General features: G+C 41.6%; 1 protein-coding gene and 1 long non-coding RNA gene across 2 annotated transcripts in view; one reads left to right on the forward strand and one right to left on the reverse strand.

Moving 5' to 3' along the window:
* The window catches only part of LOC130338151 (zinc finger protein 585A-like), a gene marked incomplete at its 3' end in the record, with an annotated part of 31,973 nt that extends 20,853 nt beyond the window's left edge, over positions 1–11,120 (forward strand). Inside the window, exon 7 of the mRNA XM_056553977.1 lies at positions 10,284–11,120. Coding sequence (XP_056409952.1) covers positions 10,284–11,120 — 837 coding nt within the window. The remainder of the gene's footprint in view (positions 1–10,283) is intronic.
* Positions 11,121–11,623: 503 nt separating this feature from the next.
* On the reverse strand, positions 11,624–22,779 carry LOC130338146 (uncharacterized). The gene is made up of 3 exons (XR_008878901.1): positions 22,069–22,779; positions 14,169–14,247; positions 11,624–12,080 (listed from the first exon to the last, which is right to left on the reverse strand). It is a non-coding gene; the product is annotated as an uncharacterized LOC130338146 (long non-coding RNA).
* Positions 22,780–24,084: the final 1,305 nt, after the last annotated feature.

A 24,084-nucleotide genomic window follows, 5' to 3' on the forward strand; every position in this document is an offset into this window, starting at 1 on the left:
TATAACATATAACCCCCCCCCCCCTATCAGTTTTTCCCATTTTACCCTAAAAAAGCATAAAAAAATGAATACACATATTTGGTATCGCTGCGTACGTAAACATAAAAAAAATCAGAAATTGCTGCTTTTTTGTAATTTTATTCCCCCAAAAATTTATAAAAAATTAATAAGTAAAACCTAAGCAAAAGTGGTACCAATAAAAACTACAAAGCTACACATCACTGTGCAAAAAATGAGCCCTCATACTGCCCCGCATATGGAAAAATTAGAAAGTTATATGTGGTCAGAATAGGGCAATTTCAAACATACTAATTTCGTTAAAATGGTTTGAGATTTTTATAAAGCGGTACAATTATAGAAAAGTATATAACATGGGGATCATTTTAATCGTATTGACCCACAGAATAAAGAAAACATAATTTTTACCGTAAAGTGTACAGCGTGAAAACAAAACCTTCCAAAATTTGCTAAATTGCGTTTTTCTTTTCAATTTTCCCACATAAATAATATTTTCTCGGTTGTGCCGTACATTTTATGGTAAAATAAGTGATGTCAATGCAAAGTAAAATTGGTGATGCAAAAAACAAGTCCTCATATGGGTCTGTGGATGGAAATATAAAAGAGTTATGATTATTAGAAGGCGAGGAGGAAAAAAGGAAAATGCAAAAATAAATTGGCCTGGTCCTTAAGGCCAAAATGGGCCTGACCCTTAAGGGGTTAAGGTAGTGCTGGGCGGTATGACCATAAATGCATATCACAGTACAGTGATCCCTCAACTTACAATGGCCTCAACATACAATAGTTTCAACATACAATGGTCTTTTCTGGACCACTGTAACTTGAAACCAGACTCAACATACAATTCTACAGACAGTCCAGATCTGTGAAACGCGTCACAAGTGGAGCAACTGACCAATCAGAATGGGCATTTTACTGGTAAATCACCTCTATTACTAAAGTGCATGCACTGACTGGCTGTCTGGTAGCGCCCCCTACAGCACAGGGAGGAACTACAAGTTCTGTACTACTCCTTACCTGTGCCAGGGTTAGCTGCTCCTTTGGACACCAGGTGAGGGCGGCTCCATTTGGGACACTGTGTGTACTGTATAGGACCCTGAAGAAGCTCCTGTCCTCTACATAAACCATTGTTTCCCACCAGGGTGCCTCAAGCTGTTGCAAAACTACAGCTCCCAGCATGCCCGGACAGCCAATGGCTGTCCGGGCATGCTGGGAGTTGTAGTTTTGCAACAACTGGAGGCACCCTGGTTGGGAAACACAGACATAGACAGTGATTACAGCTCCCAGTAGATCTTTATTACTTTTATATGTAAGGACTTGCTATATCTGTATTAGTTATCTACTTATTTTTCTGTAATCCTCCTTTTTTCCAATTTTTTGGATGACATTTTTTTGCTTCAGAACCAATTACCAGGTTCCCATAGAGTTATGGTCTCAACATACAATAGTTTCAACATACAATGGTCGTCCCAGAACCAATTAATATTGTAACTTGAGGGACCACTGTATTTTTGCAAGTTAGGGCGGTTCCACGGTGTTGAACGGTAATCCCCCCCCCCAAGGAACTAATCATATATGACCCCAGGCGCTGCTATATTTCTCTAATCCCCCCTCCTCTCTCCTCCAGGCCGCGGCGCTTTAAAATGAATGAAATGCGGGCCGCCGGCACTTTAAATTTATGACTTGCGGGCCGCGGCGCCTTAAATGAATGACTTGTGGGCCGCACTTTAAATGAATGACTTGCGGGCCTCTGATACTTTAAATGAATGACTTGCGAGCCACGGCAAGCTTTCACCTCCCCCTGCAAGCGCTAAAAGCCATCGCTTGCAGGGGGCCGGCACTTTAAACCGCGGCCCGCAAGTCATTCATTTAAAGCGCGACCCACAAGTCATTCATTTAAAGCGCTGCGGCCCGCATCTCATTTAAAGCACCGCTGCAACTCATCTGCGGCTGATAATTCATTCATTTGAGGGGGGGAGGGGCCTGACCAGTATTGCGGTATAGGAAAAATTCATATCGTGCAGGGAAAAAAATTCAGTATTCGGTATGAACTGGTATACCGCCCAGCACTAGGTTAAGAAATACCCCATAAATGACCCCATTATAGAATCTGCACCCCTCAAAGTATTCAAAATGACATTCAGAAAGTTTATCTCTTTAGGTGTTTCACAGGAATAGCAGCAAAGTGGAGGAGAGAAATCAAAATCTGCATTTTTTACACTAACATGTTCTTGTAGGCCCATTTTTTCATTTTTAAAAGTGATATAAGGAGAAAAAGCCCCCCTAAATTTGTAGCCCAATTTCTCTTGAGTATGGAAATACCTCATATGTTGACATAAAGTGCTCTGCAGGCGCACAACATGGCTCAAGAGGGAAAGAGCAACTGTGGGATTTTGGAGAGTGAATTTTGCTGTCATGGTTTTTGGGGGCCATGTTGCATTTAGGAAGCTCCCATTGTGCTAGAACAGCAGAAACCCCCCACATGTGACACCATTTTTTGAAACTACACCCCTCAAGGAATGTAACAAGGGTTACAGTGGGCTGTAAAAGTAAAAAATTAGATTTTTAATACTAAATTGCTGGACAAAAAATTGATGGACACACAGGCAGAAATTAAAGAGCGTAAAAGGGAGAAATTCGTACAGGACAAGGCCGACTATGAATCGGCCCAGTTGTTTACGTGGCACAATACCAACAAAAAAGCCACTAGGTGCCCATGCTTCCCACCTAATCGTAGACGAGGAAATGCCCACAGGCCACCTGCGGACTATTGAACTTCGGACTCGGATGCTACCGGGTCCGATGAGACAACCAGCATGCAGAACTCTCGTCCCCAAGTTCCAGTCCCAGGTTCATTCCCTTTAGAAGGAAAACGAGGAGAGGGAGAGGGAAAAAAGGACACCGCCATCGCCTCTACCAAGAGGAAGGGGGTCACATGGAAGGACTAGAGACTGCCCCCGATCCATCTAACGTAATGAATCTGACGGACATCCCTCTCATGGCTGAGTGCATGTTACTCCTATCCAAAGGCTTGAACTTTGGCCTCAACCAGTCCAAAAATTTCAGAGATTCCTAGAGAGAAGGATATTCCAGCTACAGTAGGACCTCTAGGTTTTTCACCAATTCTAGATATGACCTCTACGGACAGAGACACTGTCCGTAGAGGACTCGTAATACACTATGCGAGCTGGCATATGACAACATACCCAGCACCAGTCCCACCCGGTCTGAGGTATCCCCATTCAGAGGTGGTAACCCGTCTAAATTCTGCCCGTCCGCCCCAGCGGGAAGTTCTATCGACTTGTTCGCTCGGGTGGTGACAAGGGACGTGAAAGCGTTGCTTTACCCCCGTCCTGGGGATAACCTCACTCCGGATGAAACTAGAGCTCTAAAGTGGTTGGCGTCCAGAGCGGACCTCAAAGTAGTCAAAGCTGATAAAGGCAGCAGCACCGTGATATTGACCACTGTCGCCTATGACGCGGAGAAGCACCGCCTTCTAAGTGACGCCACCACTTACAGACCTATACCAGGGAATCCAACCAACAAAACTTTAGACCAGCTCAGAAGTTTCCTCTGTATTAATTGTGAAAAGGGCATTATCTCTAAAAAAAAACTGCAGAGAAACTTCTCCCTAAGGCTCCACGCCACCCAAAGTGGTATTACTTGCCCAAGGTACACATGTCGCAGAGCCGACCCCCCCCCCCCCCCCGGATGCCCTGTAGTGGCGGGGAACGGCTCTGTGACCAAATACCTTTCGCAATACTTACTTAAACCACTCTTGTCTTCCACCCCCACGTTTATCAAGGACACAGGAGCCTTACTTAATACCCTCACCGACTTCCACTGGCACGAGATGTACCAACTCGCGTCAGTGGGCGTTGAGAGCCTGTACACCCGCATCCCCCATGATGCGGGTGTACAGGCTGTCCGTGAGTTTCTGTCGGAAACAGACAAAATGGAGCAGTTCATATCCTTTCTGTGACGCATTGCGTTTCATCCTTACCCATAACGAGTTCAAGGACGGCGAGGACTGGTACAGGCAGGAGACCGGCACGGCCATGGGCACGCAGGTCGCCGGCACTTATGCCAATTTGTTCCACGCCGTCTTTGAACGCAGGTACGTCTTCTCACCCTCGAACCCCTTCTGTAAGTACATCAAAACCTTCTTGCGGTATGTCGACTACATACTTGTAGTCTGGGACTCCACAGAGGACGAGTTATAAATTTGTCGACTATTTAAATCAGTCCAATAAAGAAAATATGCTGTTCACCGCAGTGTTTGGGGGTTGCGAGCTCGATTTTCTTGATGTTAAGCTGAAGGCAGTGGGGAACACACTTACCACAGGTTTTCGTAAACCCACTGCCAGGAATGCGCTATTATCCGTTCACGTGACTTAGACACTCACCATTATGCCGGGCGACTGTCTGACGCCGCCCCTATATACAGGAGCGCGGCGCCAGAAGATGTCATTCTGGCTAGAGGAAGTGCGCATAGATGCACGAAACGGCTTGTTCCGGGTCTCTCCATCCCGCTCCCCCACTGTAACATTGTGTTTATGACGGAAGAAAATAAAGACCTGGATGGTGAGTGCGGCTCCTGTTTGTTCTATGTCTTCACTTTATGCTTCCTGTTCAAGCTTTGCACCTCCGCTACAGGATACTTGTCAGTCCAGTCCCGTCCCGTGTGTCGCTGCATGTCTAAGTGGCTGCTTAGTTTTGTATGTGCCGGCGTTCTGTCCTCCTTTGGCTTACTAAATTGCTGGTACTAACCAAAATATTTTTAGTTTCACAAGTAGTAACAGAAAAAAAAGCTCCCCAGAATGTGTAGCCCAATTTCTATAGAATAAGGAAATACCCCTTAAAAGGCAGTAAAGCACTCTGCGGGTGCAAAACAGGGCTTAGGAGTGAGACAGCACCGAAGAGATTTGAGGCCTAAAGTGGTGATTTAACTGCAAAAGCCGAGGATCTGACATAAAATAAAATAAAATAAAAACCTCGACAAGTGACCACAATTTTTAACCTCTTAAGGACCTGTAGGCCCTACGCCCGGTCCCGGTGTTTAAAACTCATACCGGGTTGGTCCCGGCTGCTATTCATAGCTGGGACCCTGGCCTAACAGTGCGCGGCATGCTATTAACCCTTCAGACGCGGCAATCAAAGTTTACCGCCACGTCTGAAAGTGAAAGTAAATGCTTCCCGGCAGCTCAGTCGGGCTGATCGGGACATCGCAATAAAATTGTGATGTCCCGATCAGCTAGGACGCGAGCTGAGGTTCCCTTACCTGTTTCCACCGTGTCCGATATGGGTTTGATTGCTCCAAGCCTGAGCTACAGGCTTGAGAAATCAAGCCCCTATCTCGCTGATCCATGCAAAGCTATGGCTTTGAAGGGATCAGCATAAGAGATCAGTGTGTGCAGTGTTATAGGTCCCTATGGGAGCTATAACACTGCAAAAAAAAGTGAAACAAAGGTCATTTAACCCCTTCCTCAATAAAACTTTGAATCACCCCCCTTTTCCCATAAAAAAAACTGTGTAAATAAAAATAAACATATGTGGTATCGCCGCGTGTGGAAATGTCCAAACTATAAAAATATATTTGAAGGTATATAAACGTAATTTATATAAAACCAGTCCTCAAGGTACAATTTGAAAAAAGAAAAAAGAAAAGAAAAAGGAATATAAGAAATAAGAGTTGGTCCAGAAAAAGTTAATATGTGGTATTTATTGGTTGCAACAATTATTTAAAATATAATATAATATAGGACAACTTATTAAACCTCAGCAGGGCCCTTGCATGGGGTATAGGGGTCCAAAAATGGTAAAATGGAAAAAAGAAAAAGGTAAAACAATTATGTGGAGATAAAATATAATAAAATATAATAATGTGCTGTATATCGAAAACAGTTATTGGCAGTCTCTGGTGTAAATCAAATAAATATTATATATAAAAATAGATTGTTAATTAAATCGCACGGTCAATGGCGTATGCGCAAAAAAAATCCAAAGTCCAAAATAGCGTATTTTTGGTCACTTTTTTTATATCATAAAAAAAATGAATAAAAAGCGATCAAAAAGTCAGATCAATAGAAATAAAAACTTCGGAACACGGCGCAAAAAATTAGCCCTCATACCGGCCCGTATGCGGAAAAATAAAAAAGTTATAGGGGTTAGAAGATGAGAATTTTTAACATATAAATTTTCCTGCATGTAGTTATGATTTTTTTCCAAAGTACGACAATATCCAACCTATATAAGTAGGGGATCATTATAACCGTATGGACCTACAGAATAAAGATAAGGTATCATTTTTACCCAAAAATGCACTACGTAGAAACGGAAGCCCCCAAAATTTACAAAATGACATTGTTTCTTCAATTTTGTTGCACAATGAATTTTTTTTTCCATTTCACCGTGGATTTTTGGGTAAAATTACTAATGTCACTGCAAAGTAGAATTGGTGGCGCAAAAAATAAGCCATCATATGGAATTTTATGTGCAAAATTGAAAGCGTTATCATTTTTAGAAAGTAATGAGGAAAAAAATGAAAATACAAAAACGGAAAAACCCTGCGTCCTTAAGGGGTTAATAAAGATAGGTTACTTGTAGAATCATATTAGCTGTTGGAAACACTTATAGGGAATATAATTAGAAGTCAATCTTTTTTAAAATAAAATTAAATAAAATGATCAATGATACTGACTCACGAAGAATTGAGTTTCTTAGCAAAAAGAAATGGGAAAGGGAAATGGGTGAAATATCTAAACTTGAACGGAGCTCTATAGTAAAAAGTCTGAAAATTGTTTCGAGATTCGAATTGTAATGAGAATTATAAAAAAATAATTACATTCAAAACTATTCATAGGTTATATTATACACCGGAGATGTGGTGTGAGAGCCTCTGCTGAATGTCCTTGTTATAATATACACCGGAGAGTCTACATAATGTGGTGTGAGAGCATCTGCTGAATGTCCTTGTTATATTATACACCGGAGAGTCTATATAATGTGGTGTGAGAGCCTCTGCTGAATGTCCTCGTTATATTATACACCGGAGAGTCTATATAATGTGGTGTGAGAGTCTCTGCTGAATGTCCTCGTTATATTATACACCGGAGAGTCTATATAATATGGTATGAGAGCCCCTGCTGAATGTCCTTGTTATACACCAGAGAGTATATATAATGTGGTGTGAGAGCCTCTGCTGAATGTCCTTGTTATATTATACACCGGAGAGTCTATAATGTGGTGTGAGAGCCTCTGCTGAATGTCCTCGTTATATTATACACCGGAGAGTCTATATAATGTGGTGTGAGAGTCTCTGCTGAATGTCCTCGTTATATTATACACCAGAGAGTCTATATAATGTGGTGTGAGAGTCTCTGCTGAATGTCCTCGTTATATTATACACCGGAGAGTCTATATAATATGGTGTGAGAGCCTCTGCTGAATGTCCTTGTTATATTATACACTGGAGAGTCTATATAATGTGGTGTGAGAGCCTCTGCTGAATGTCCTTGTTATATTATACACTGGAGAGTCTATATAATGTGGTGTGAGAGCTTCTGCTGAATGTCCTCACTATATTATACACAAGAGAGTCTATATAATGTGTGTGAGAGCCTCTGCTGAATGTCCTTGTTATATTATACACCGGAGAGTCTATATAATGTGGTGTGAGAGCCTCTGCTGAATGTCCTTGTTATATTATACACCGGATAGTCTATATAATGTGGTGTGAGAGCCTCTGCTGAATGTCCTTGTTATATTATACACCGGAGAGTCTATAATGTGGTGTGAGAGCCTCTGCTGAATGTCCTCGTTATATTATACACCGGAGAGTCTATATAATGTGGTGTGAGAGTCTCTGCTGAATGTCCTCGTTATATTATACACCGGAGAGTCTATATAATGTGGTGTGAGAGTCTCTGCTGAATGTCCTCGTTATATTATACACCGGAGAGTCTATATAATATGGTGTGAGAGCCTCTGCTGAATGTCCTTGTTATATTATACACTGGAGAGTCTATATAATGTGGTGTGAGAGCCTCTGCTGAATGTCCTTGTTATATTATACACTGGAGAGTCTATATAATGTGGTGTGAGAGCTTCTGCTGAATGTCCTCACTATATTATACACAAGAGAGTCTATATAATGTGTGTGAGAGCCTCTGCTGAATGTCCTTGTTATATTATACACCGGAGAGTCTATAATGTGGTGTGAGAGCCTCTGCTGAATGTCCTTGTTATATTATACACCGGAGAGTCTATATAATGTGGTGTGAGAGCCTCTGCTGAATGTCCTTGTTATATTATACACAGGGGAGTCTATATAATGTGGTGTGAGAGCTTCTGCTGAATGTCCTTGTTATATTATACACAGGGGAGTCTATATAATGTGGTGTGAGAGCCTCTGCTGAATGTCCTTGTTATATTATACACTGGAGAGTCTATATACTGTGGTGTGAGAGCCTCTGCTGAATGTCCTCGTTATATTATACACTGGAGAGTCTATATAATGTGGTGTGAGAGCCTCTGCTGAATGTCCTTGTTTTATTATACACTGGAGAGTCTATATAATGTGGTGTGAGAGCCTCTGCTGAATATCCTTGTTATATTATACACCAGAGAGTCTATATAATGTGTGTGAGAACCTCTGCTGAATGTCCTTGTTATATTATACACCGGAGAGTCTATATAATGTGGTGTGAGAGCCTCTGCTGAATGTCCTCATTATATTATACACCGGAGAGTCTATATAATGTGGTGTGAGAGCCTCTGCTGAATGCCCTTATTATATTATACACTGGAGAGTCCATATAATGTGGTGTGAGAGCCTCTGCTGAATGTCCTTGTTATAATATACACCGGAGAGTCTATATAATGTGGTGTGAGAGCCTCTGCTGAATGTCCTTGTTATATTATACACCGGAGAGTCTATATAATGTGGTGTGAGAGCTTCTGCTGAATGTCCTCATAAAAAATTAAATAGGCATATGTGTTTTATGTTAAAGGGGTTCTCCGGTGCTTACACATCTTTTCCCCTATACAAAGGATAGGGGATAAGATGCCTGACCGTGGGAATCGCGCCGCTGGGGACCCCCATGATCTTGCACGCGGCACCTCGTTTGTAATCAGTCCCCGGAGTGATCACAGGGCAGGCGGCGTGTGACGTCACAACTGCGCCCCCATGTGACGTCACGCTCCGCCCCTCAATGCAAGCCTACGGGAGGGGTGTGATAGCGGTCACGCCCCCTCCCATAGGCTTGCATTGAGGGGCCAAGCGGGACTTCACACGGGGGCGCAGGTGTGATGTCACACGCCGCCCGCCCTGTGATCGCCCATAATCAGACCCAGAGCGAACACACTCCGGGGACTGATTACAAATGGGGTGCCGCGTGCAAGATCACGGGGGTCCCCAGCAGCGGGACTCCCGCGGTCAGGCATCTTATCCCCTATCTTTTGGATAGGGGAAAAGATGTGTAAGCACCGGAGAACCCCTTTAACATAAAACACATATGCCTATTTTATTTTTTATGAGGATATTCAGCAGAAGCTCTCACACCAAATTATATAGACTCTCTGGTGTATAATATAACAAGGACATTCAGCAGAAGCTCTCACACCACATTATATAGACTCTCCGGTGTGTGATAGAACGAGGACATTACAAACGGGGACTGAGTTCAAACGGGGTGCCGCGTGCAAGATCACGGGGATCCCCAGCGGCGGGACTCCCGCGGTCAGTCATCTTCGCCTAAGCACTGGAGTACCCCTTTAAGTGATTATTTACCCAGGGTCTATGGAAGTGTTGCACGTCTTTTTTTTTTTTTTTTTACATATGTATGAAACGTAACATTATGCAATAAAAAAAAGTAATGTTAAAAAAATATATATTTATCGTTATGATCGTATGGACCTGACTTATATTTTAATGCACAGCGAATGAAAGTTGTTAATACCATGTAAGATTGGTGTCACAAAAAAGAAGCTCTCAAACGGCTCTGTAGATGAAAAAAATAAATTACGGGAATGTGGAGAGGAGGAAAAAAGAAAACACAAAAGTTTAAATTTCCTGGGTTGATTTAATAAAATCTGTGTTATTCTCTGCAGATTCTTGTACCAGGAGATCAGAGGAGAATCTTATATCTTCAGATTATAAAGCAGATGATGATATCACACAAGATACATATGAAGAACATTCCATTATCCCAGATACACCCTCAGCCCTTCACAGCCAAGATCTGTCATCTCATCCTTATATACAGGCCCTGTCTTCTCATTCATTGCTGGATGTTAACGAAAAGAAAGGTCAGAGAAGGGGTGTTGGACATCAAAAAGCTCATTCAGGAAATAAACCATTTTCATGTTCAGAATGTGGGAAATGTTTTACTTCTAAATCAAGTCTTGTTAAACATAAACAAACTCACACAGGGGAGAAACTATATTCATGTTCAGAATGTGGGAAATGTTTTACTCGGAAATCAACTTTTGTTAATCATCAAAGAACTCACACAGGGGAGAAGCCATTTTCATGTTCAAAATGTGGGAAATGTTTTACTGAGAAATCAAGTCTTGTTAAGCATAAAAGAACTCACACAGGAGAGAAGCCATTTTCATGTTCAAAATGTGGTAAATGTTTTACTGAGAAATCAAGTCTTGTTAAACATAAAAGAACTCACACAGGGGAGAAGCCGTTTTCATGTTCAGAATGTGGGAAAGGGTGTGTTCAAAAATCAGATCTTGTTAAGCATCAAAGAACTCACACAGGAGAGAAGCCATTTTCATGTTCAAAATGTGGGAAATGTTTTACTCGGAAATCAGGTCTTCTTCAGCATAAAAGAACTCACATAGGGGAGAAGCCATTTTCATGCTTAGAATGTAGTAAATGTTTTACTCAAAAATCAGATCTTGTTAAACATCAAAGAACTCACACAGGAGAGAAGCCATTTTCATGTTCAAAATGTGGGAAATGTTTTACTCGGAAATCAGGTCTTCTTCAGCATAAAAGAACTCACATAGGGGAGAAGCCATTTTCATGCTTAGAATGTAGAAAATGTTTTACTCAAAAATCAGATCTTGTTAAACATCAAAGAACTCACACAGGAGAGAAGTCAATTCAGAGCAATAAATGATGTAGATAACACATCTATATATTATCCATGTACATATGATATGTATAAATGTCAGATATCCTATACTGCATCTCCAAACTTGTTACCACTTATTAATAAAAGTTTTCTTTCTTATATGATTTATTATTCTTATATTCATCTCCGCACACTGGACTTATAATAAATGTAATATTGTCCCTGACGTTGTATATAGGGAATGTAACGCGTCAGTGTTGTCCCCGCCCCCTTCTCATTATGATTATAGAGACTTTAATTCAAGGCATCAGACAGGATCCGCGCGTCTCCCTTGAAGATCGTCTCTTCTGAACATAAGACGCTGCAGATACTTTTATTTATCACAAACCCTAGACCAGCGTTTCCCGTCTTGACGTCTATTTTCGGTCTCAGATCATAAAATCCATTTTTCTATATGAGAAGTCGTCAATATCTCAGCGTCCCCCGGGTTCAGTAAACATCGGTGTAATTATTTTCCTTTTCTTTGTCCTCCCCGGGGTATAAAATCCCTAGAGATCTGATCACATCTGGTACAAGATCTCTTTACTTCACACTTTGCGCCATTATTACACGGATTGAAGACCCAGTTACACGCTCGTAAATTCCCATATATGTCGTGGATTGGAAGGAAAAAGGTTTGATAAAGCAAAGATAACGTGAAACAGTTGGACCAAATGAAAGAGAAATTATTATTATTAATTAGGCAGGATTACAATGAAACCCGCATTAACACACAGCACGTCACATGATTTCTCCTGGGTATATGTTATGTGATCAGATAAGAGAACTGTCTTTATAATGTCATTTGTCCATAGTTCAGCCAATCCGGAGACAAAGAAAGTATATACGCATTCATCTTCTTTATCGTGACTCCAGATGCTCCTTGGTAGGTCGTGATAATATGAGTATCTTACACACACGTAAGCAGAAAAACAACTATTCATGACAAACAAAAATGTCATTGTTTCATTGCCTCTTAAGAATCAACTTAATATTAAAAGTAAGAAAAGTGGTAGAAATTCATTGATTTCTTTAACATATTTCACCCTTTTGATAATTATCACACATATATTGATGTTATTAGCACAGCACACGTAGAGGAGTTTTATTAGCATATCACACATATATGGATTGTTTTGCACTTCTCATCTAACAAACATCCTACCTGTCCGAAACTGACCTGGGCTAGTTCTTCATTAACCCCTTAAGGACTCAGGGTTTTTCCGTTTTTGCACTTTCGTTTTTTCCTCCTTACCTTTTAAAAATCATAACCCTTTCAATTTTCCACCTAAAACTCCATATTATGGCTTATTTTTTGCGTCGCCAATTCTACTTTGTAATGACATCAGTCATTTTACCCCAAAACCGACGGCGAAACGGAAAAAAAATCATTGTGCGACAAAATCGAAAAAAAAACGCCATTTTGTAACTTTTGGGGGCTTCCGTTTCTACGCAGTGCATATTTTGGTAAAAATGACACCTTATCATTATTCTGTAGGTCCATACGGTTAAAATGATCCCCTACTTATATAAGTTTGATTTTGTCGCACTTCTGGAAAAAATCATAACTACATGCAGGAAAATGTATACGTTTAAAAATGTCATCTTCTGACCCCTATACTTTTTTATTTTTCCACGTACAGGGCGGTATGAGGACTCATTTTTTGCGCCGTGATCTGAAGTTTTTATCGGTATGATTTTTGTTTTGATCGGACTTTTTGATCACTTTTTATTCATTTTTTTAATGGTATAAAAAGTGACCAAAATACGCTTTTTTGGACTTTGGAATTTTTTTGCGCGTACGCCATTGACCGTGCGGTTTAATTAAAGATATATTTTTATAGTTCGGACATTTACGCACGCGGCGATACCACATATGTTTATTTATTTTTTGCACTATTTTATTTTTTTTATGGGAAAAGGGGGGTGATTCAAACTTTTATTAGGGAAGGGGTTAAATGACCTTTATTAACACTTTTATTTTTTATTTTTTTTGCAGTGTTATAGGTCCCATAGAGACCTATAACACTGCACACACTGATCTCTTATACTGATCATTGTTATCCCATAGGGACCTATAACACTGCACACACTGATCTCTTATACTGATCATTGTAATCCCATAGAGACCTATAACACTGCACACACTGATCTCTTATACTGATCATTGTTATCCCATAGGGGGCTACAACACTGCACACACTGATCTCTTATACTGATCATTGTTATCCCATAGGGACCTATAACACTGCACACACTGATCTCTCATCCTGATCACAGGAGTGTATTAACACGCCTGTGATCAGCATTATCGGCGCTTGACTGCTCCTGCCTGGATCTCAGGCACGGAGCAGTCATTCGTCGATCGGACACCGAGGAGGCAGGTAAGGGCCCTCCCGGTGTCCGATCAGCTGTTCGGGACGCCGCGATTTCACCGCGGCGGTCCCGAACAGCCCGACTGAGCAGCTGGGATACTTTCAGTTTCACTTTAGAAGCGGCGGTCAGCTTTGACCGCCGCTTCTAAAGGGTTAATACCGCACATCGCCGCGATCGGCGATGTGTGGTATTAGCCGCGGGTCCCGGCCTTTGATGAGCGCCGGGACCGAAGCGATATGATGCAGGATCGCGGCGCGATCCCGCTTCATATCGCGGGAGCCAGCGCAGGACGTAAATATACGTCCTGCGTCGTTAAAGGGTTAAGGGCATGTATAGAACTTGTAGTCTCATTGATAATCCCATCCATATTGCCAGCATATTTATTTAATTTATTTGCCAACTCAACTCCCCATCCGGTCCAAGACGGGAACCACATCCACGACTTATCTGCAGCTGAAAACAATTCTCGCTTATGTCTGTTTCCCCCAGAAAATGTTTTAAATAATGAAATATTTGCGCGTGGTCTAATGGCTGCTACAACTCTTCCTATAGTCCAGTTACCCCATGTTCCCATAGGAAGCCATGAATAGGTCCTGTTACCACAGATGTAATAGAGTCCCTGCTTTAGGACCCTAGGAATGATCTTACCATGAATCCGTACCATATTACGGTACAACTGAGTGTTACAGATCCCATCATCCTCATCTGTCTGTTCAGGACGGGACACCTGGGGGCACAAGAAGCTTTAAGAGTTGGACAAAACATAAAGTATTACAGGCACCATCCTTCATATCACACGGCATCTCCCTGTACTCCATGTTATATATCAGGGTGACATTCTTACAATTCGTTTCTCCAACATATACCTTGGGCAAATTAACAAGTCGACCTGTAATTTTGGCTATGTAATTCAGGTACATGGGACCCAAACATATTGTGGGTGTAGAGACAATACCAGCAATTTCTAGATATGTATCCTGGTCTGAGAGAGGATTATGGGAAGTGTGATCAACATCTATTTGTACATCATAGCTATAATCTGTGAGATTCACATCATTCATTGATATAGGGGACACCTATTAGAGGAATCCCCTGTGGGTAGTAGGGATATGGGAACAGATCCAGCAGTCAGTCGTGTGTGTGTATATATGAGAACAGATCCAGCAGTCAGTCGTGTGTGTATATATATGAGAACAGATCCAGTCAGTCGTGTGTGTGTGTGTGTATATATATATATATATATATATATATATATATATATATATATATGAGAACAGATTCAGCAGTCAGTTATATGTATATGTATATATATATATATATATATATATATATATATATATAAACAGATCCAGCAGTCAGTTATGTATATATTTGTGATCGGGGCTCCATACGTGTACTAGTGACAGGAAAGATTGCCTACATACCTATACAAGATCTTACCCTAGCATAGCGGTCTGAGTTGTGCCATAACCGCGCAATGAGGGCACGCCTATAGAGGGCAAAAAGCAACCATGCTAGGATAAATACAATTCCTGAAATAAAACATCCTACATCCACCATCAATCTTCACATACCCGAAGTAGACTATACCTAATGTGCTGGAAGAGTAGCCCTGACCAACTAGTGACTACTAGAGGTGGTAACCATACCTTTGAAACCGTGGTAGTAACGTCCATCTGTAAAGAATCAACCTGAGAATAACATTCCCTGCCAAATATACTAACTGAACTATACCTATTACCATCCCTACTTGTGACATTACTTCAAATGGACACGGAAAGGCTAACTTCATGGCAGGTCTGACAAGCACCAATCCCCTGCTATTTAAGAGGCAAAAACTAAACTGACAGGTAAATGACAAGAAATACCTATCTACCTGATAGACCGTGTGGGTCATGTCGCCTAACAAGTTTCACGAAGGCTCCTAACCTGATTGAGACTGTAACAACAGACATACCTAACTAGCCACTGTACTGACCCAACTGGACTTGGAAGTGATGACCCGTTGCAGATGACAGCTCCCTGCGAGAGCAACGTACCTGTAGACGTGACCAGTGTTTAGGTGAACCATCATGCCTGTAGACCTGACAGCGTTGTGCCTGAACCCGACACAGGTCCCAGCGGAACCATCGAGCCTGTAGACATGACAGGTCTTTGTGAAATCATCGTGCCTGTAAAGGTCACAGGTCTTTGAAAACCACTTTTTTTTCTTTTAATACATAAGTGTGAAATGCCATATTGAGATTGTATGCTATCTCAAACGTGTCAGATTACCTACATAACCATGTCAAATCAATTGCTCTGAAATGAGACAGCAGCAACCACGATTCAATCCCCGATCCTAAAGAAATGAGTCATGTAACTGTGTATTAAATGCACAATATATCTGCAACTAAATGCTGGCCCTCCTTAAAAGAGAACATGCAATTATGCCGGATAGTTGAATCTGTGTACTATAACGAAATGATAACGTCATTGAGAAATACAACAGACGAGGTTGTATCTGACCTGAAAACGTGTCAGGTCATAACAAAAATAACACACAACAAAATTGCTCTGAAAACGAGTCAGTAGCAACTGGCATTACCCCTTTTAACCTGAAGAGGAGTCAGGCAACAGGGTAACATCATGAGTATGCATGACAAGATACCTGTATGAAGCTGGCGTGTTGTTCTGAAGGCGTGTCAGTAACAAAAATGACCAATTGTGTCCAATACCCTAAGCAAATGATCTACCTCCCCTGTGTGCACCGCATGAAACATGTTAACCGTATGTACGGCATAAACTGCTAACAGTATACCCAACTACAAGGCGCTACTCAATATGTTATTGCTCTGAGACATGTCTGTAACAATAACCTATGTGGTGCATCCCCCCTGCAGACGTAGGAGGTTTAAGAATATGGGCTCGATATATCTGCAATAAATGTAAGCACCATATGAATACTGTAATCGTGTATTGTAAATATATGTACAGCCAGAGGTGCAACTGCTATTCAACACTAGGAACGAATGCACATAATAACCTACCCGCATACAACTATGGTAGTATGCAACAAATGCTGTGTACTGGTGCATGTATCATACACAAGCTGGGAGCGTAAGTACCGTGAAAACCTAAGGAACGTTATGAATTTATGCTCTAACAACATTATGAGTACCTCATACATGCCTAGAAAATAAAGTGTAAACATATATCTAAAAAGATAGACAACGTGCAACTATGCCGGATAGCTGAATATGTCTACTATAAGTAACTGATAACGTGGTCATGAAATGAGGAGGCTGTATCTGTCCTGAGAACGTCTCAGGTCATGACAATAAACCACAAAGTAATTGCTCAGAAAATTCGTCGGTAGCAACCGACATTAACCCCTTAAGCTGAAGGAGTCAGGCAAAAAGGGCAACATCCTAACAAAACTGTATAAGTTTTCTGTATAAACACTATGCACGAATATGCAGTATGAAAGCTATGAGCATGAGTACAGTAAAGCTACGGGAGCATATGTATAGTGTAGACTAAGGATGGAAATGTAGAAAAACTATTACCCATGTGCAGTACAACAAAATAAAGCTATGAACGTAACCAGACTATGAGCGTAACGTGCAACTATGCCAGGTAGTTGAATCTGTGTACTATAACGAAATGACGTAATCGAGAAATACAACAGACGAGGTTGTATCTGACCTGAAAACGTGTCAGGTCATAACAAATACACCAACGACAAAATTGCTCTGAATACGAGTCAGTAGCAACCGACATTACCCCTTAACCTGAAGAGGAGTCAGGCAACAGGTTAACATTGTGAGTATTCCTGAAATTAGTTGCTCTGAATGTGAGTCAGTAACAACTGCGATTCAACCCCTGAAGGAACGAGTCAGGTGACCGGGTATTGAACAGCCGATTAGTGCCACTAAAATGATGACCACCCTTTGAACGAGTACCTGTGCCGGATAGTTGAATATGTGTACTATAACTAACTGATAACGTAGTCGTGAAATACAACAGAGGAGGTTGTATCTGACCTGAGAACTTGTCAGGTCATGACAATAAACAACAATGCGATTGCTCTGAACGAGTCAGTAGCAACCGACATTGACCCCTTAACCTGAAGAGGAGTCAGGCAATAGGGCAACATCATGACAAACCTGAGTGAACTTTCCATATAAAAGACTATGCACGAATACACAGAATGAATGCTATGAACATATGTACAGTAAAAGCTACGGGAGCATGTGTGTAGTGTAGATGCTATGGATGAACATGCAGAATAAATACCATTACCCATGTACAGTAAATGCTATGGATGTTAGTGCAGAGAACATAACAGAATGAATGCTACATGTACGCAGAATAAGTACTACAACGTGTCAGCATAATAATTACTACCATCGTATGTACAGAATGAATGCTACGAATGTCCGTGTAGTGTATTGCTACAATTCTATGTGCAATATACATGACGTGAACATGTCTGTGGTATGAATACAAGCGTATATGTGGTATAAATGCTATGAGCGTATAGTGGTATGATACTATGAGCAGTATAATGCTATGAGTATACTTGCGGTATTAATGCTAAGAGCGTATGTGCCTGATGTAGGCCATGTGTATGTGCAGTATAAATGCTACAAGTACATGTGCAGTATAAGCGTTGAGCATATGTGCTATGAATTAATATGTGGTATGACGCTATGAGGTATGAGTACTATGAGCAGTATAATGCTGTGAACATGCTATGAGCGCGTGGCCACAACTGCATGAAACAGCATGACACTATGTGTGAGAACCGTATGAAACCTGCATGTATGAATGCGATGAACGTGTGAACAACAAAACCATGACCGTGTAACCAATATAACTGCCATGAGCGTATGAATGCGGTGAACGTGTGAACAACAAAACAATGACCGTGTAACCAATATAATTGCCATGAGCGTATGAATGCGGTGAACGTGTGAACAACAAAACAATGACCGTGTAACCAATATAACTGCCATGAGCGTATGAACCCTGCGTGTATGAATGCGATGAATGTGTGAACAACAAAACCATAACCGTGTGACCAATATAACTGCCATGAGTGTATGAAACCTGCGTGTATGAATGTGGTGAACGTGTGAACAACAAAACCATAACCGTGTGACCAATGTAACTGCCATGAGCGTATGAAACCTGCGTATATGAATGCGGTGAATGTGTGAACAACAAAACCATGACCGTGCAACCAATATAACTGCCATGAGCGTATGAACCCTGCGTGTATGAATGTGATGAACAACAAAACCATAACCGTGTGACCAATGTAACTGCCATGAGCGTATGAAACCTGCGTGTATGAATGTGATGAACAACAAAACCATAACCGTGTGACCAATGTAACTGCCATGAGCGTATGAAACCTGCGTGTATGAATGCGGTGAACATGTGAACAACTTAAGAACCGTGAGCGTGTGACCACTATAACTGCCATGAGTGTATGAACCGTATAATTGCTATAGGCAGTATACTGCCGTAACCAGTATGAAATACCATTAACATATGAACCGAATGATACTTTGAGCGTATGAACCAGTGATAATTACGAGGTGTTTGATTGCCATGAACGTAACATGGTAGAAAGAACGTAAGACCGTGAACATGCCAAGAATATGTGAACAGCATAAAAGCCAAGTTTGTGGACCATGTAACACACCAGCGAGTGAGAGAATAACCATGAGGTGAACATCATAAACGAGTTTGCCCAGTATAAATGCTGTGAATGTATCGTCAGTGAGTATATGTACCGTATATAATGATATTAGCACATGAAACTGTATACATACTATGCGCGTACGAGCAGTGTGCCATAAGCGTATGAATTAACCATGAGAGTACGGACGATAAGAAACTCATGGAGTTATCAAACCGTGAAGATGCTCTACTCGTGTGCACCTTGTACCAGTAATGCGTGTATGCCCATAATAAACCAAGCGTATGAACCGTATGGATACCATGATCGTGCAAACAACGAGTATTACACTGTGTATACTATGATTTAATTGGATGTAGCCTATGTTATATCTCTACAGAGCATTGCACCCTACTGTATACTATATTGAAGCAAGACAGTCTGCAGAGCACTGCATCAGCACACACAGCATATGCTACCCTGCAACGTGATCCTCTGCAGAGTATTGCACCACACCAAACAGTAAATGCCACCCTGTGTTGCAACGAGACCCTTCGCAGAGCACTGCACCACACTGGACATGCTAACTGTAACGACCCTCTGCAGAGCATTGCACTATGCCCTATATAATATGTTGTATTGAAACCATCCCATCTGCAGAGCATTGCACTAACTGTATAAAGTTTATTTATGAGACCATCTGCAGAGTATAGCACTATACTGTATATAGTATATATTATATTGTAATGAGACCATCTGCAGAGCATTGCACCTTAACTATATATCATGTATACTATATTGTAACGAGACCATGTGCAGATTATTGCACCATAACTGTATATCATGTATACTATATTGTGAAGAGGCCATCTGCAGAGCACTGCACTATACCGTTATACAGTACATGTTATATTGTAACGAGACCCTTTGCAGAGCATTACACTGTACCGTATACTGCAAGGGCACCGTATACCCCGCAGAGCACCGCACCACACAGCAAAAGTTATATTGAAACGACTCTTTGCAGAGCATTGCACCACACTGTATACAGCAAACGTTATATTGAAACAACCCTCTGCAGAGCATTACACTATACTTTAGATTAACGATAGCAGCCAAGCTGACAGGACCGCATAACGAGGACTGGGCAGCTGCCGCAACCTGTCCCAAGAGCATAGACAATTGTAGCAGGCAGAGCCAGTCAGAACCATACCTGCCCTATATTACCTTATAATCCGAGTGAGACAGCATCCCCAGATAAGACAGCCAGCACTATACCTGCCCTATATTACCTTATAATCAGAGGAGACATCCCCAGATAAGACAGTCAGAACCATACCTGCCCTATATTACCTTATAATCCGAGTGAGACAGCATCCCCAGATAAGACAGCCAGCACCATACCTGCCCTATATTACCTTATAATCCGAGTGAGACACAGCATCCCCAGATAAGACAGCCAGAACCATACCTGCCCTATATTACCTTATAATCCGAGTGAGACACAGCATCCCCAGATAAGACAGCCAGCACCATACCTGCCCTATATTACCTTATAATCCGAGTGAGACACAGCATCCCCAGATAAGACAGCCAGCGGAGCTGCCAGGGATGCGGAGCTGCCAGGAATGCCGCGCCTGCACCCCCCCGACTCATGATCAGCGAGGCCTCCGCACCGTGAGCAGCAGCTCTGAAGATTTTTGTGGGAGATTCAAACACCAGCCTGCCACAGGAAGCAGAGATTCCACAAACGACACGAGCTCCGCCCCTGTAGGAGAGGGAGGAGTTATATACACACGCCCCCACCTGTTCCCAATGAGCCCCACCTGGAAGTGCAGGGAGCGATAATTACTTCCACCCCTCGCACAAACACAGCCCATCAGACTTTATACATATATGAGAACAGATCCAGCAGTCAGTCATGTGTATATATATATATATATGAGAACAGATCCCGCAGTCAGTCATGTGTGTATATATATATATATATGAGAACAGATCCCGCAGTCAGTCGTGTGTATATATATATATATGAGAACAGATCCCGCAGTCAGTCATGTGTGTATATATATATATGAGAACAGATCCAGCAGTCAGTCGTGTGTGTATATATATATATATATATATGAACAGATCCAGCAGTCAGTTATGTATATATATATATATATATATATGAGAACAGATCCCGCAGTCAGTCGTGTATATATATATATGAGAACAGATCCCGCAGTCAGTCGTGTGTGTGTGTGTGTATATATATATATATGAGAACAGATCCAGCAGTCAGTTATGTGTATATATATATATATGAGAACAGATCCCGCAGTCAGTCGTGTGTGTATATATATATATATGAGAACAGATCCCGCAGTCAGTCGTGTGTATATATATATATATATATGAGAACAGATCCCGCAGTCAGTCGTGTGTATATATATATATATATATGAGAACAGATCCAGCAGTCAGTCGTGTGTGTATATATATATATATATGAGAACAGATCCCGCAGTCAGTCGTGTGTATATATATATATATATATAAGAACAGATCCCGCAGTCAGTCGTGTGTATATATATATATATATGAGAACAGATCCAGCAGTCAGTTATGTGTATATATATATATATGAGAACAGATCCAGCAGTCAGTTATGTATATATATATATGAGAACAGATCCCGCAGTCAGTCGTGTATATATATATATGAGAACAGATCCCGCAGTCAGTCGTGTATATATATATATATATATGAGAACAGATCCCGCAGTCAGTCGTGTGTGTATATATATATATATTCTGCTGATGTAGAAGCCAGATTGAATTTTTCTTCTTTCCACCTTCCACTTGTGCATGAAGATATAAAGCACAACACACCACGTAGGACAGTACATGCATTTTGATTCCGTCAATCCTCTTCGTCCCCTGGGGCCTCACCCTTTTGGTGCTAGTCCTTTTTTTGGCCTTCCTTCCCCCTTGACTGAGGTGGGTGTAGTCAGTAGCACCTGGTATGGGCCGTCAAATCGGGGCTCCAGATGTCTCCTCACAAATCTTCTTATCACCACCCAGTCTCCAGGGTGCAGGGGGTGAGTTCCGGTTACTTCTTCAGGATCTGGTGAGGAAGAGAAAACTGTTCCATGCTAGTTAGTCAGTTGTATATGCAGCTGGACGACATAGTCAGGTAAGGACGGGGACTGTCCATGTAGTTCTTGTGGAAAGAATAGACCTGTCAGTGGGGGTCTGCCAAACAAAATCTCAAATGGTGAAAGGCCATGTTTTCCCTTTGGGGTATGTCGCATTACAAAGAGGGCTGAAGGTGAGGCTTGTACCCACGTAAGATTTGTCTGCTCACAGATCTTAGCTATTTTGTTTTCTCAAATCCCCATTTGCTCTCTCTCCTTTGCCAGATGATTGTGGACGGTACGGAGTACGGAGATTAATCTGCAAACACTTGTCCTGTAAAGTGAGTCCCTCGGTCGGACTCTACTGTCTCAGGTCGGCCATATCTACACACAATCTCACATATCAGCTTCTTTGCTGTCACCTTAGCAACAGGCCACGCCTCCACCCAAGAGGAGAACATGTCTACACACCCCAGAACATACTCATAGGGGGAGATTTATCAAAACCTGTGCAGAGGAAGAGTGGTCCAGTTGCCCATAGCAACCAATCAGATTGCTTCTTTCATTTTCCACAGGCCTCTTTAGAGGCCTGTGGAAAATGAAAGAAGCAATCTGATTGGTTGCTATGGGTACCTGCACCACTCTTCCTCTGCACAGGTTTTGATAAATCTCCCCCATAGACACCACATTTGGGCAGCTGGATGTGGTCTATTTGTAGTCTCTGGAATGGGTAGTCAGGTTTTACAAGACGTGTCATTTACCTGGATTGTACTTGGCGCAGATCATGCACTTTTTACACCACTCAACTGTGAGAAACCTGGAGCAAACCACAATGTGTTGGTGATAGGAATCATTCCCCCTTTGGAAACATGGGAAGGGAGATGAGAGAAACTCGCCAAAATGGGATACAAGACTGGGGGTGCACACAATCGACCATCCCCATGTTTCCAAACATCATTGTCCGGTCTACAACCAGCCTCCCTCCACCTGCTCTCAGTTTGAGGTCCTGTTTGGTTTTGGAGGGTTTTTAAAACATCCATTGTCACATTCTCTGTGGTGGTAGAAGCAGCTGGAGAAGCATTAGGCTAGGTTTCCACTCGTTTTTTTTTTTTTACAAAAACGCCAATAAAAACGTTTTGTGAAAAAACGCTGCGGCCAGATGTTCGCTGCAAGTCAATAGTAAACTGCAAAATGCCAAATCCACTTGCCTTTTTTCAGTTTGGCTTTTTTTTTTTTTTTTTTTTTATCCTTTTGGCGTTTTTGGGCTCCTTGGCAGTTTTTTTAAAACCACCTCTTGTCGAGCCTTTGGCGTTTTTTCGGGAAAATCTTGGCGTTTTTCTCCCATAGAAGTCTATGGGAGTGAAAAAACGGCAAGAAAAATGCCATGTGGGTTTTAAATTTGGCGTTTTTTCAGGCGGTTTTTATTACTTTTTGGACTTGAGCGATCCAAAATAGTGATGGAGATACCTTTTTTATTAAAATTTAGTAGGGTACCATTAAATGTAGTGTGTGTTTCACTTTTTATTTTATTTTTAGATTTTTTTTAGGTAGTACTACTACTCCCAGCATGGAACACACTGTTCCATGATGGGAGTAGTAGTTACCTGTACTAATTGACAGATCGCCGGGGTCTGTTGTGATCCTCCTGTATAATGTATAGATGCGGCGGCCGCTCTTCTATGGTCCCTGCACTGACGTATATATACACATATGAAAAATGGAAATGTCCAGCGCTTTAGGATGCAAAATTCTTCGACTTTATTAAGTCATA

This window comes from Hyla sarda, unplaced genomic scaffold (assembly GCF_029499605.1).
Source record: "Hyla sarda isolate aHylSar1 unplaced genomic scaffold, aHylSar1.hap1 scaffold_514, whole genome shotgun sequence".
NCBI classification, from domain to species: domain Eukaryota; kingdom Metazoa; phylum Chordata; class Amphibia; order Anura; family Hylidae; genus Hyla; species Hyla sarda.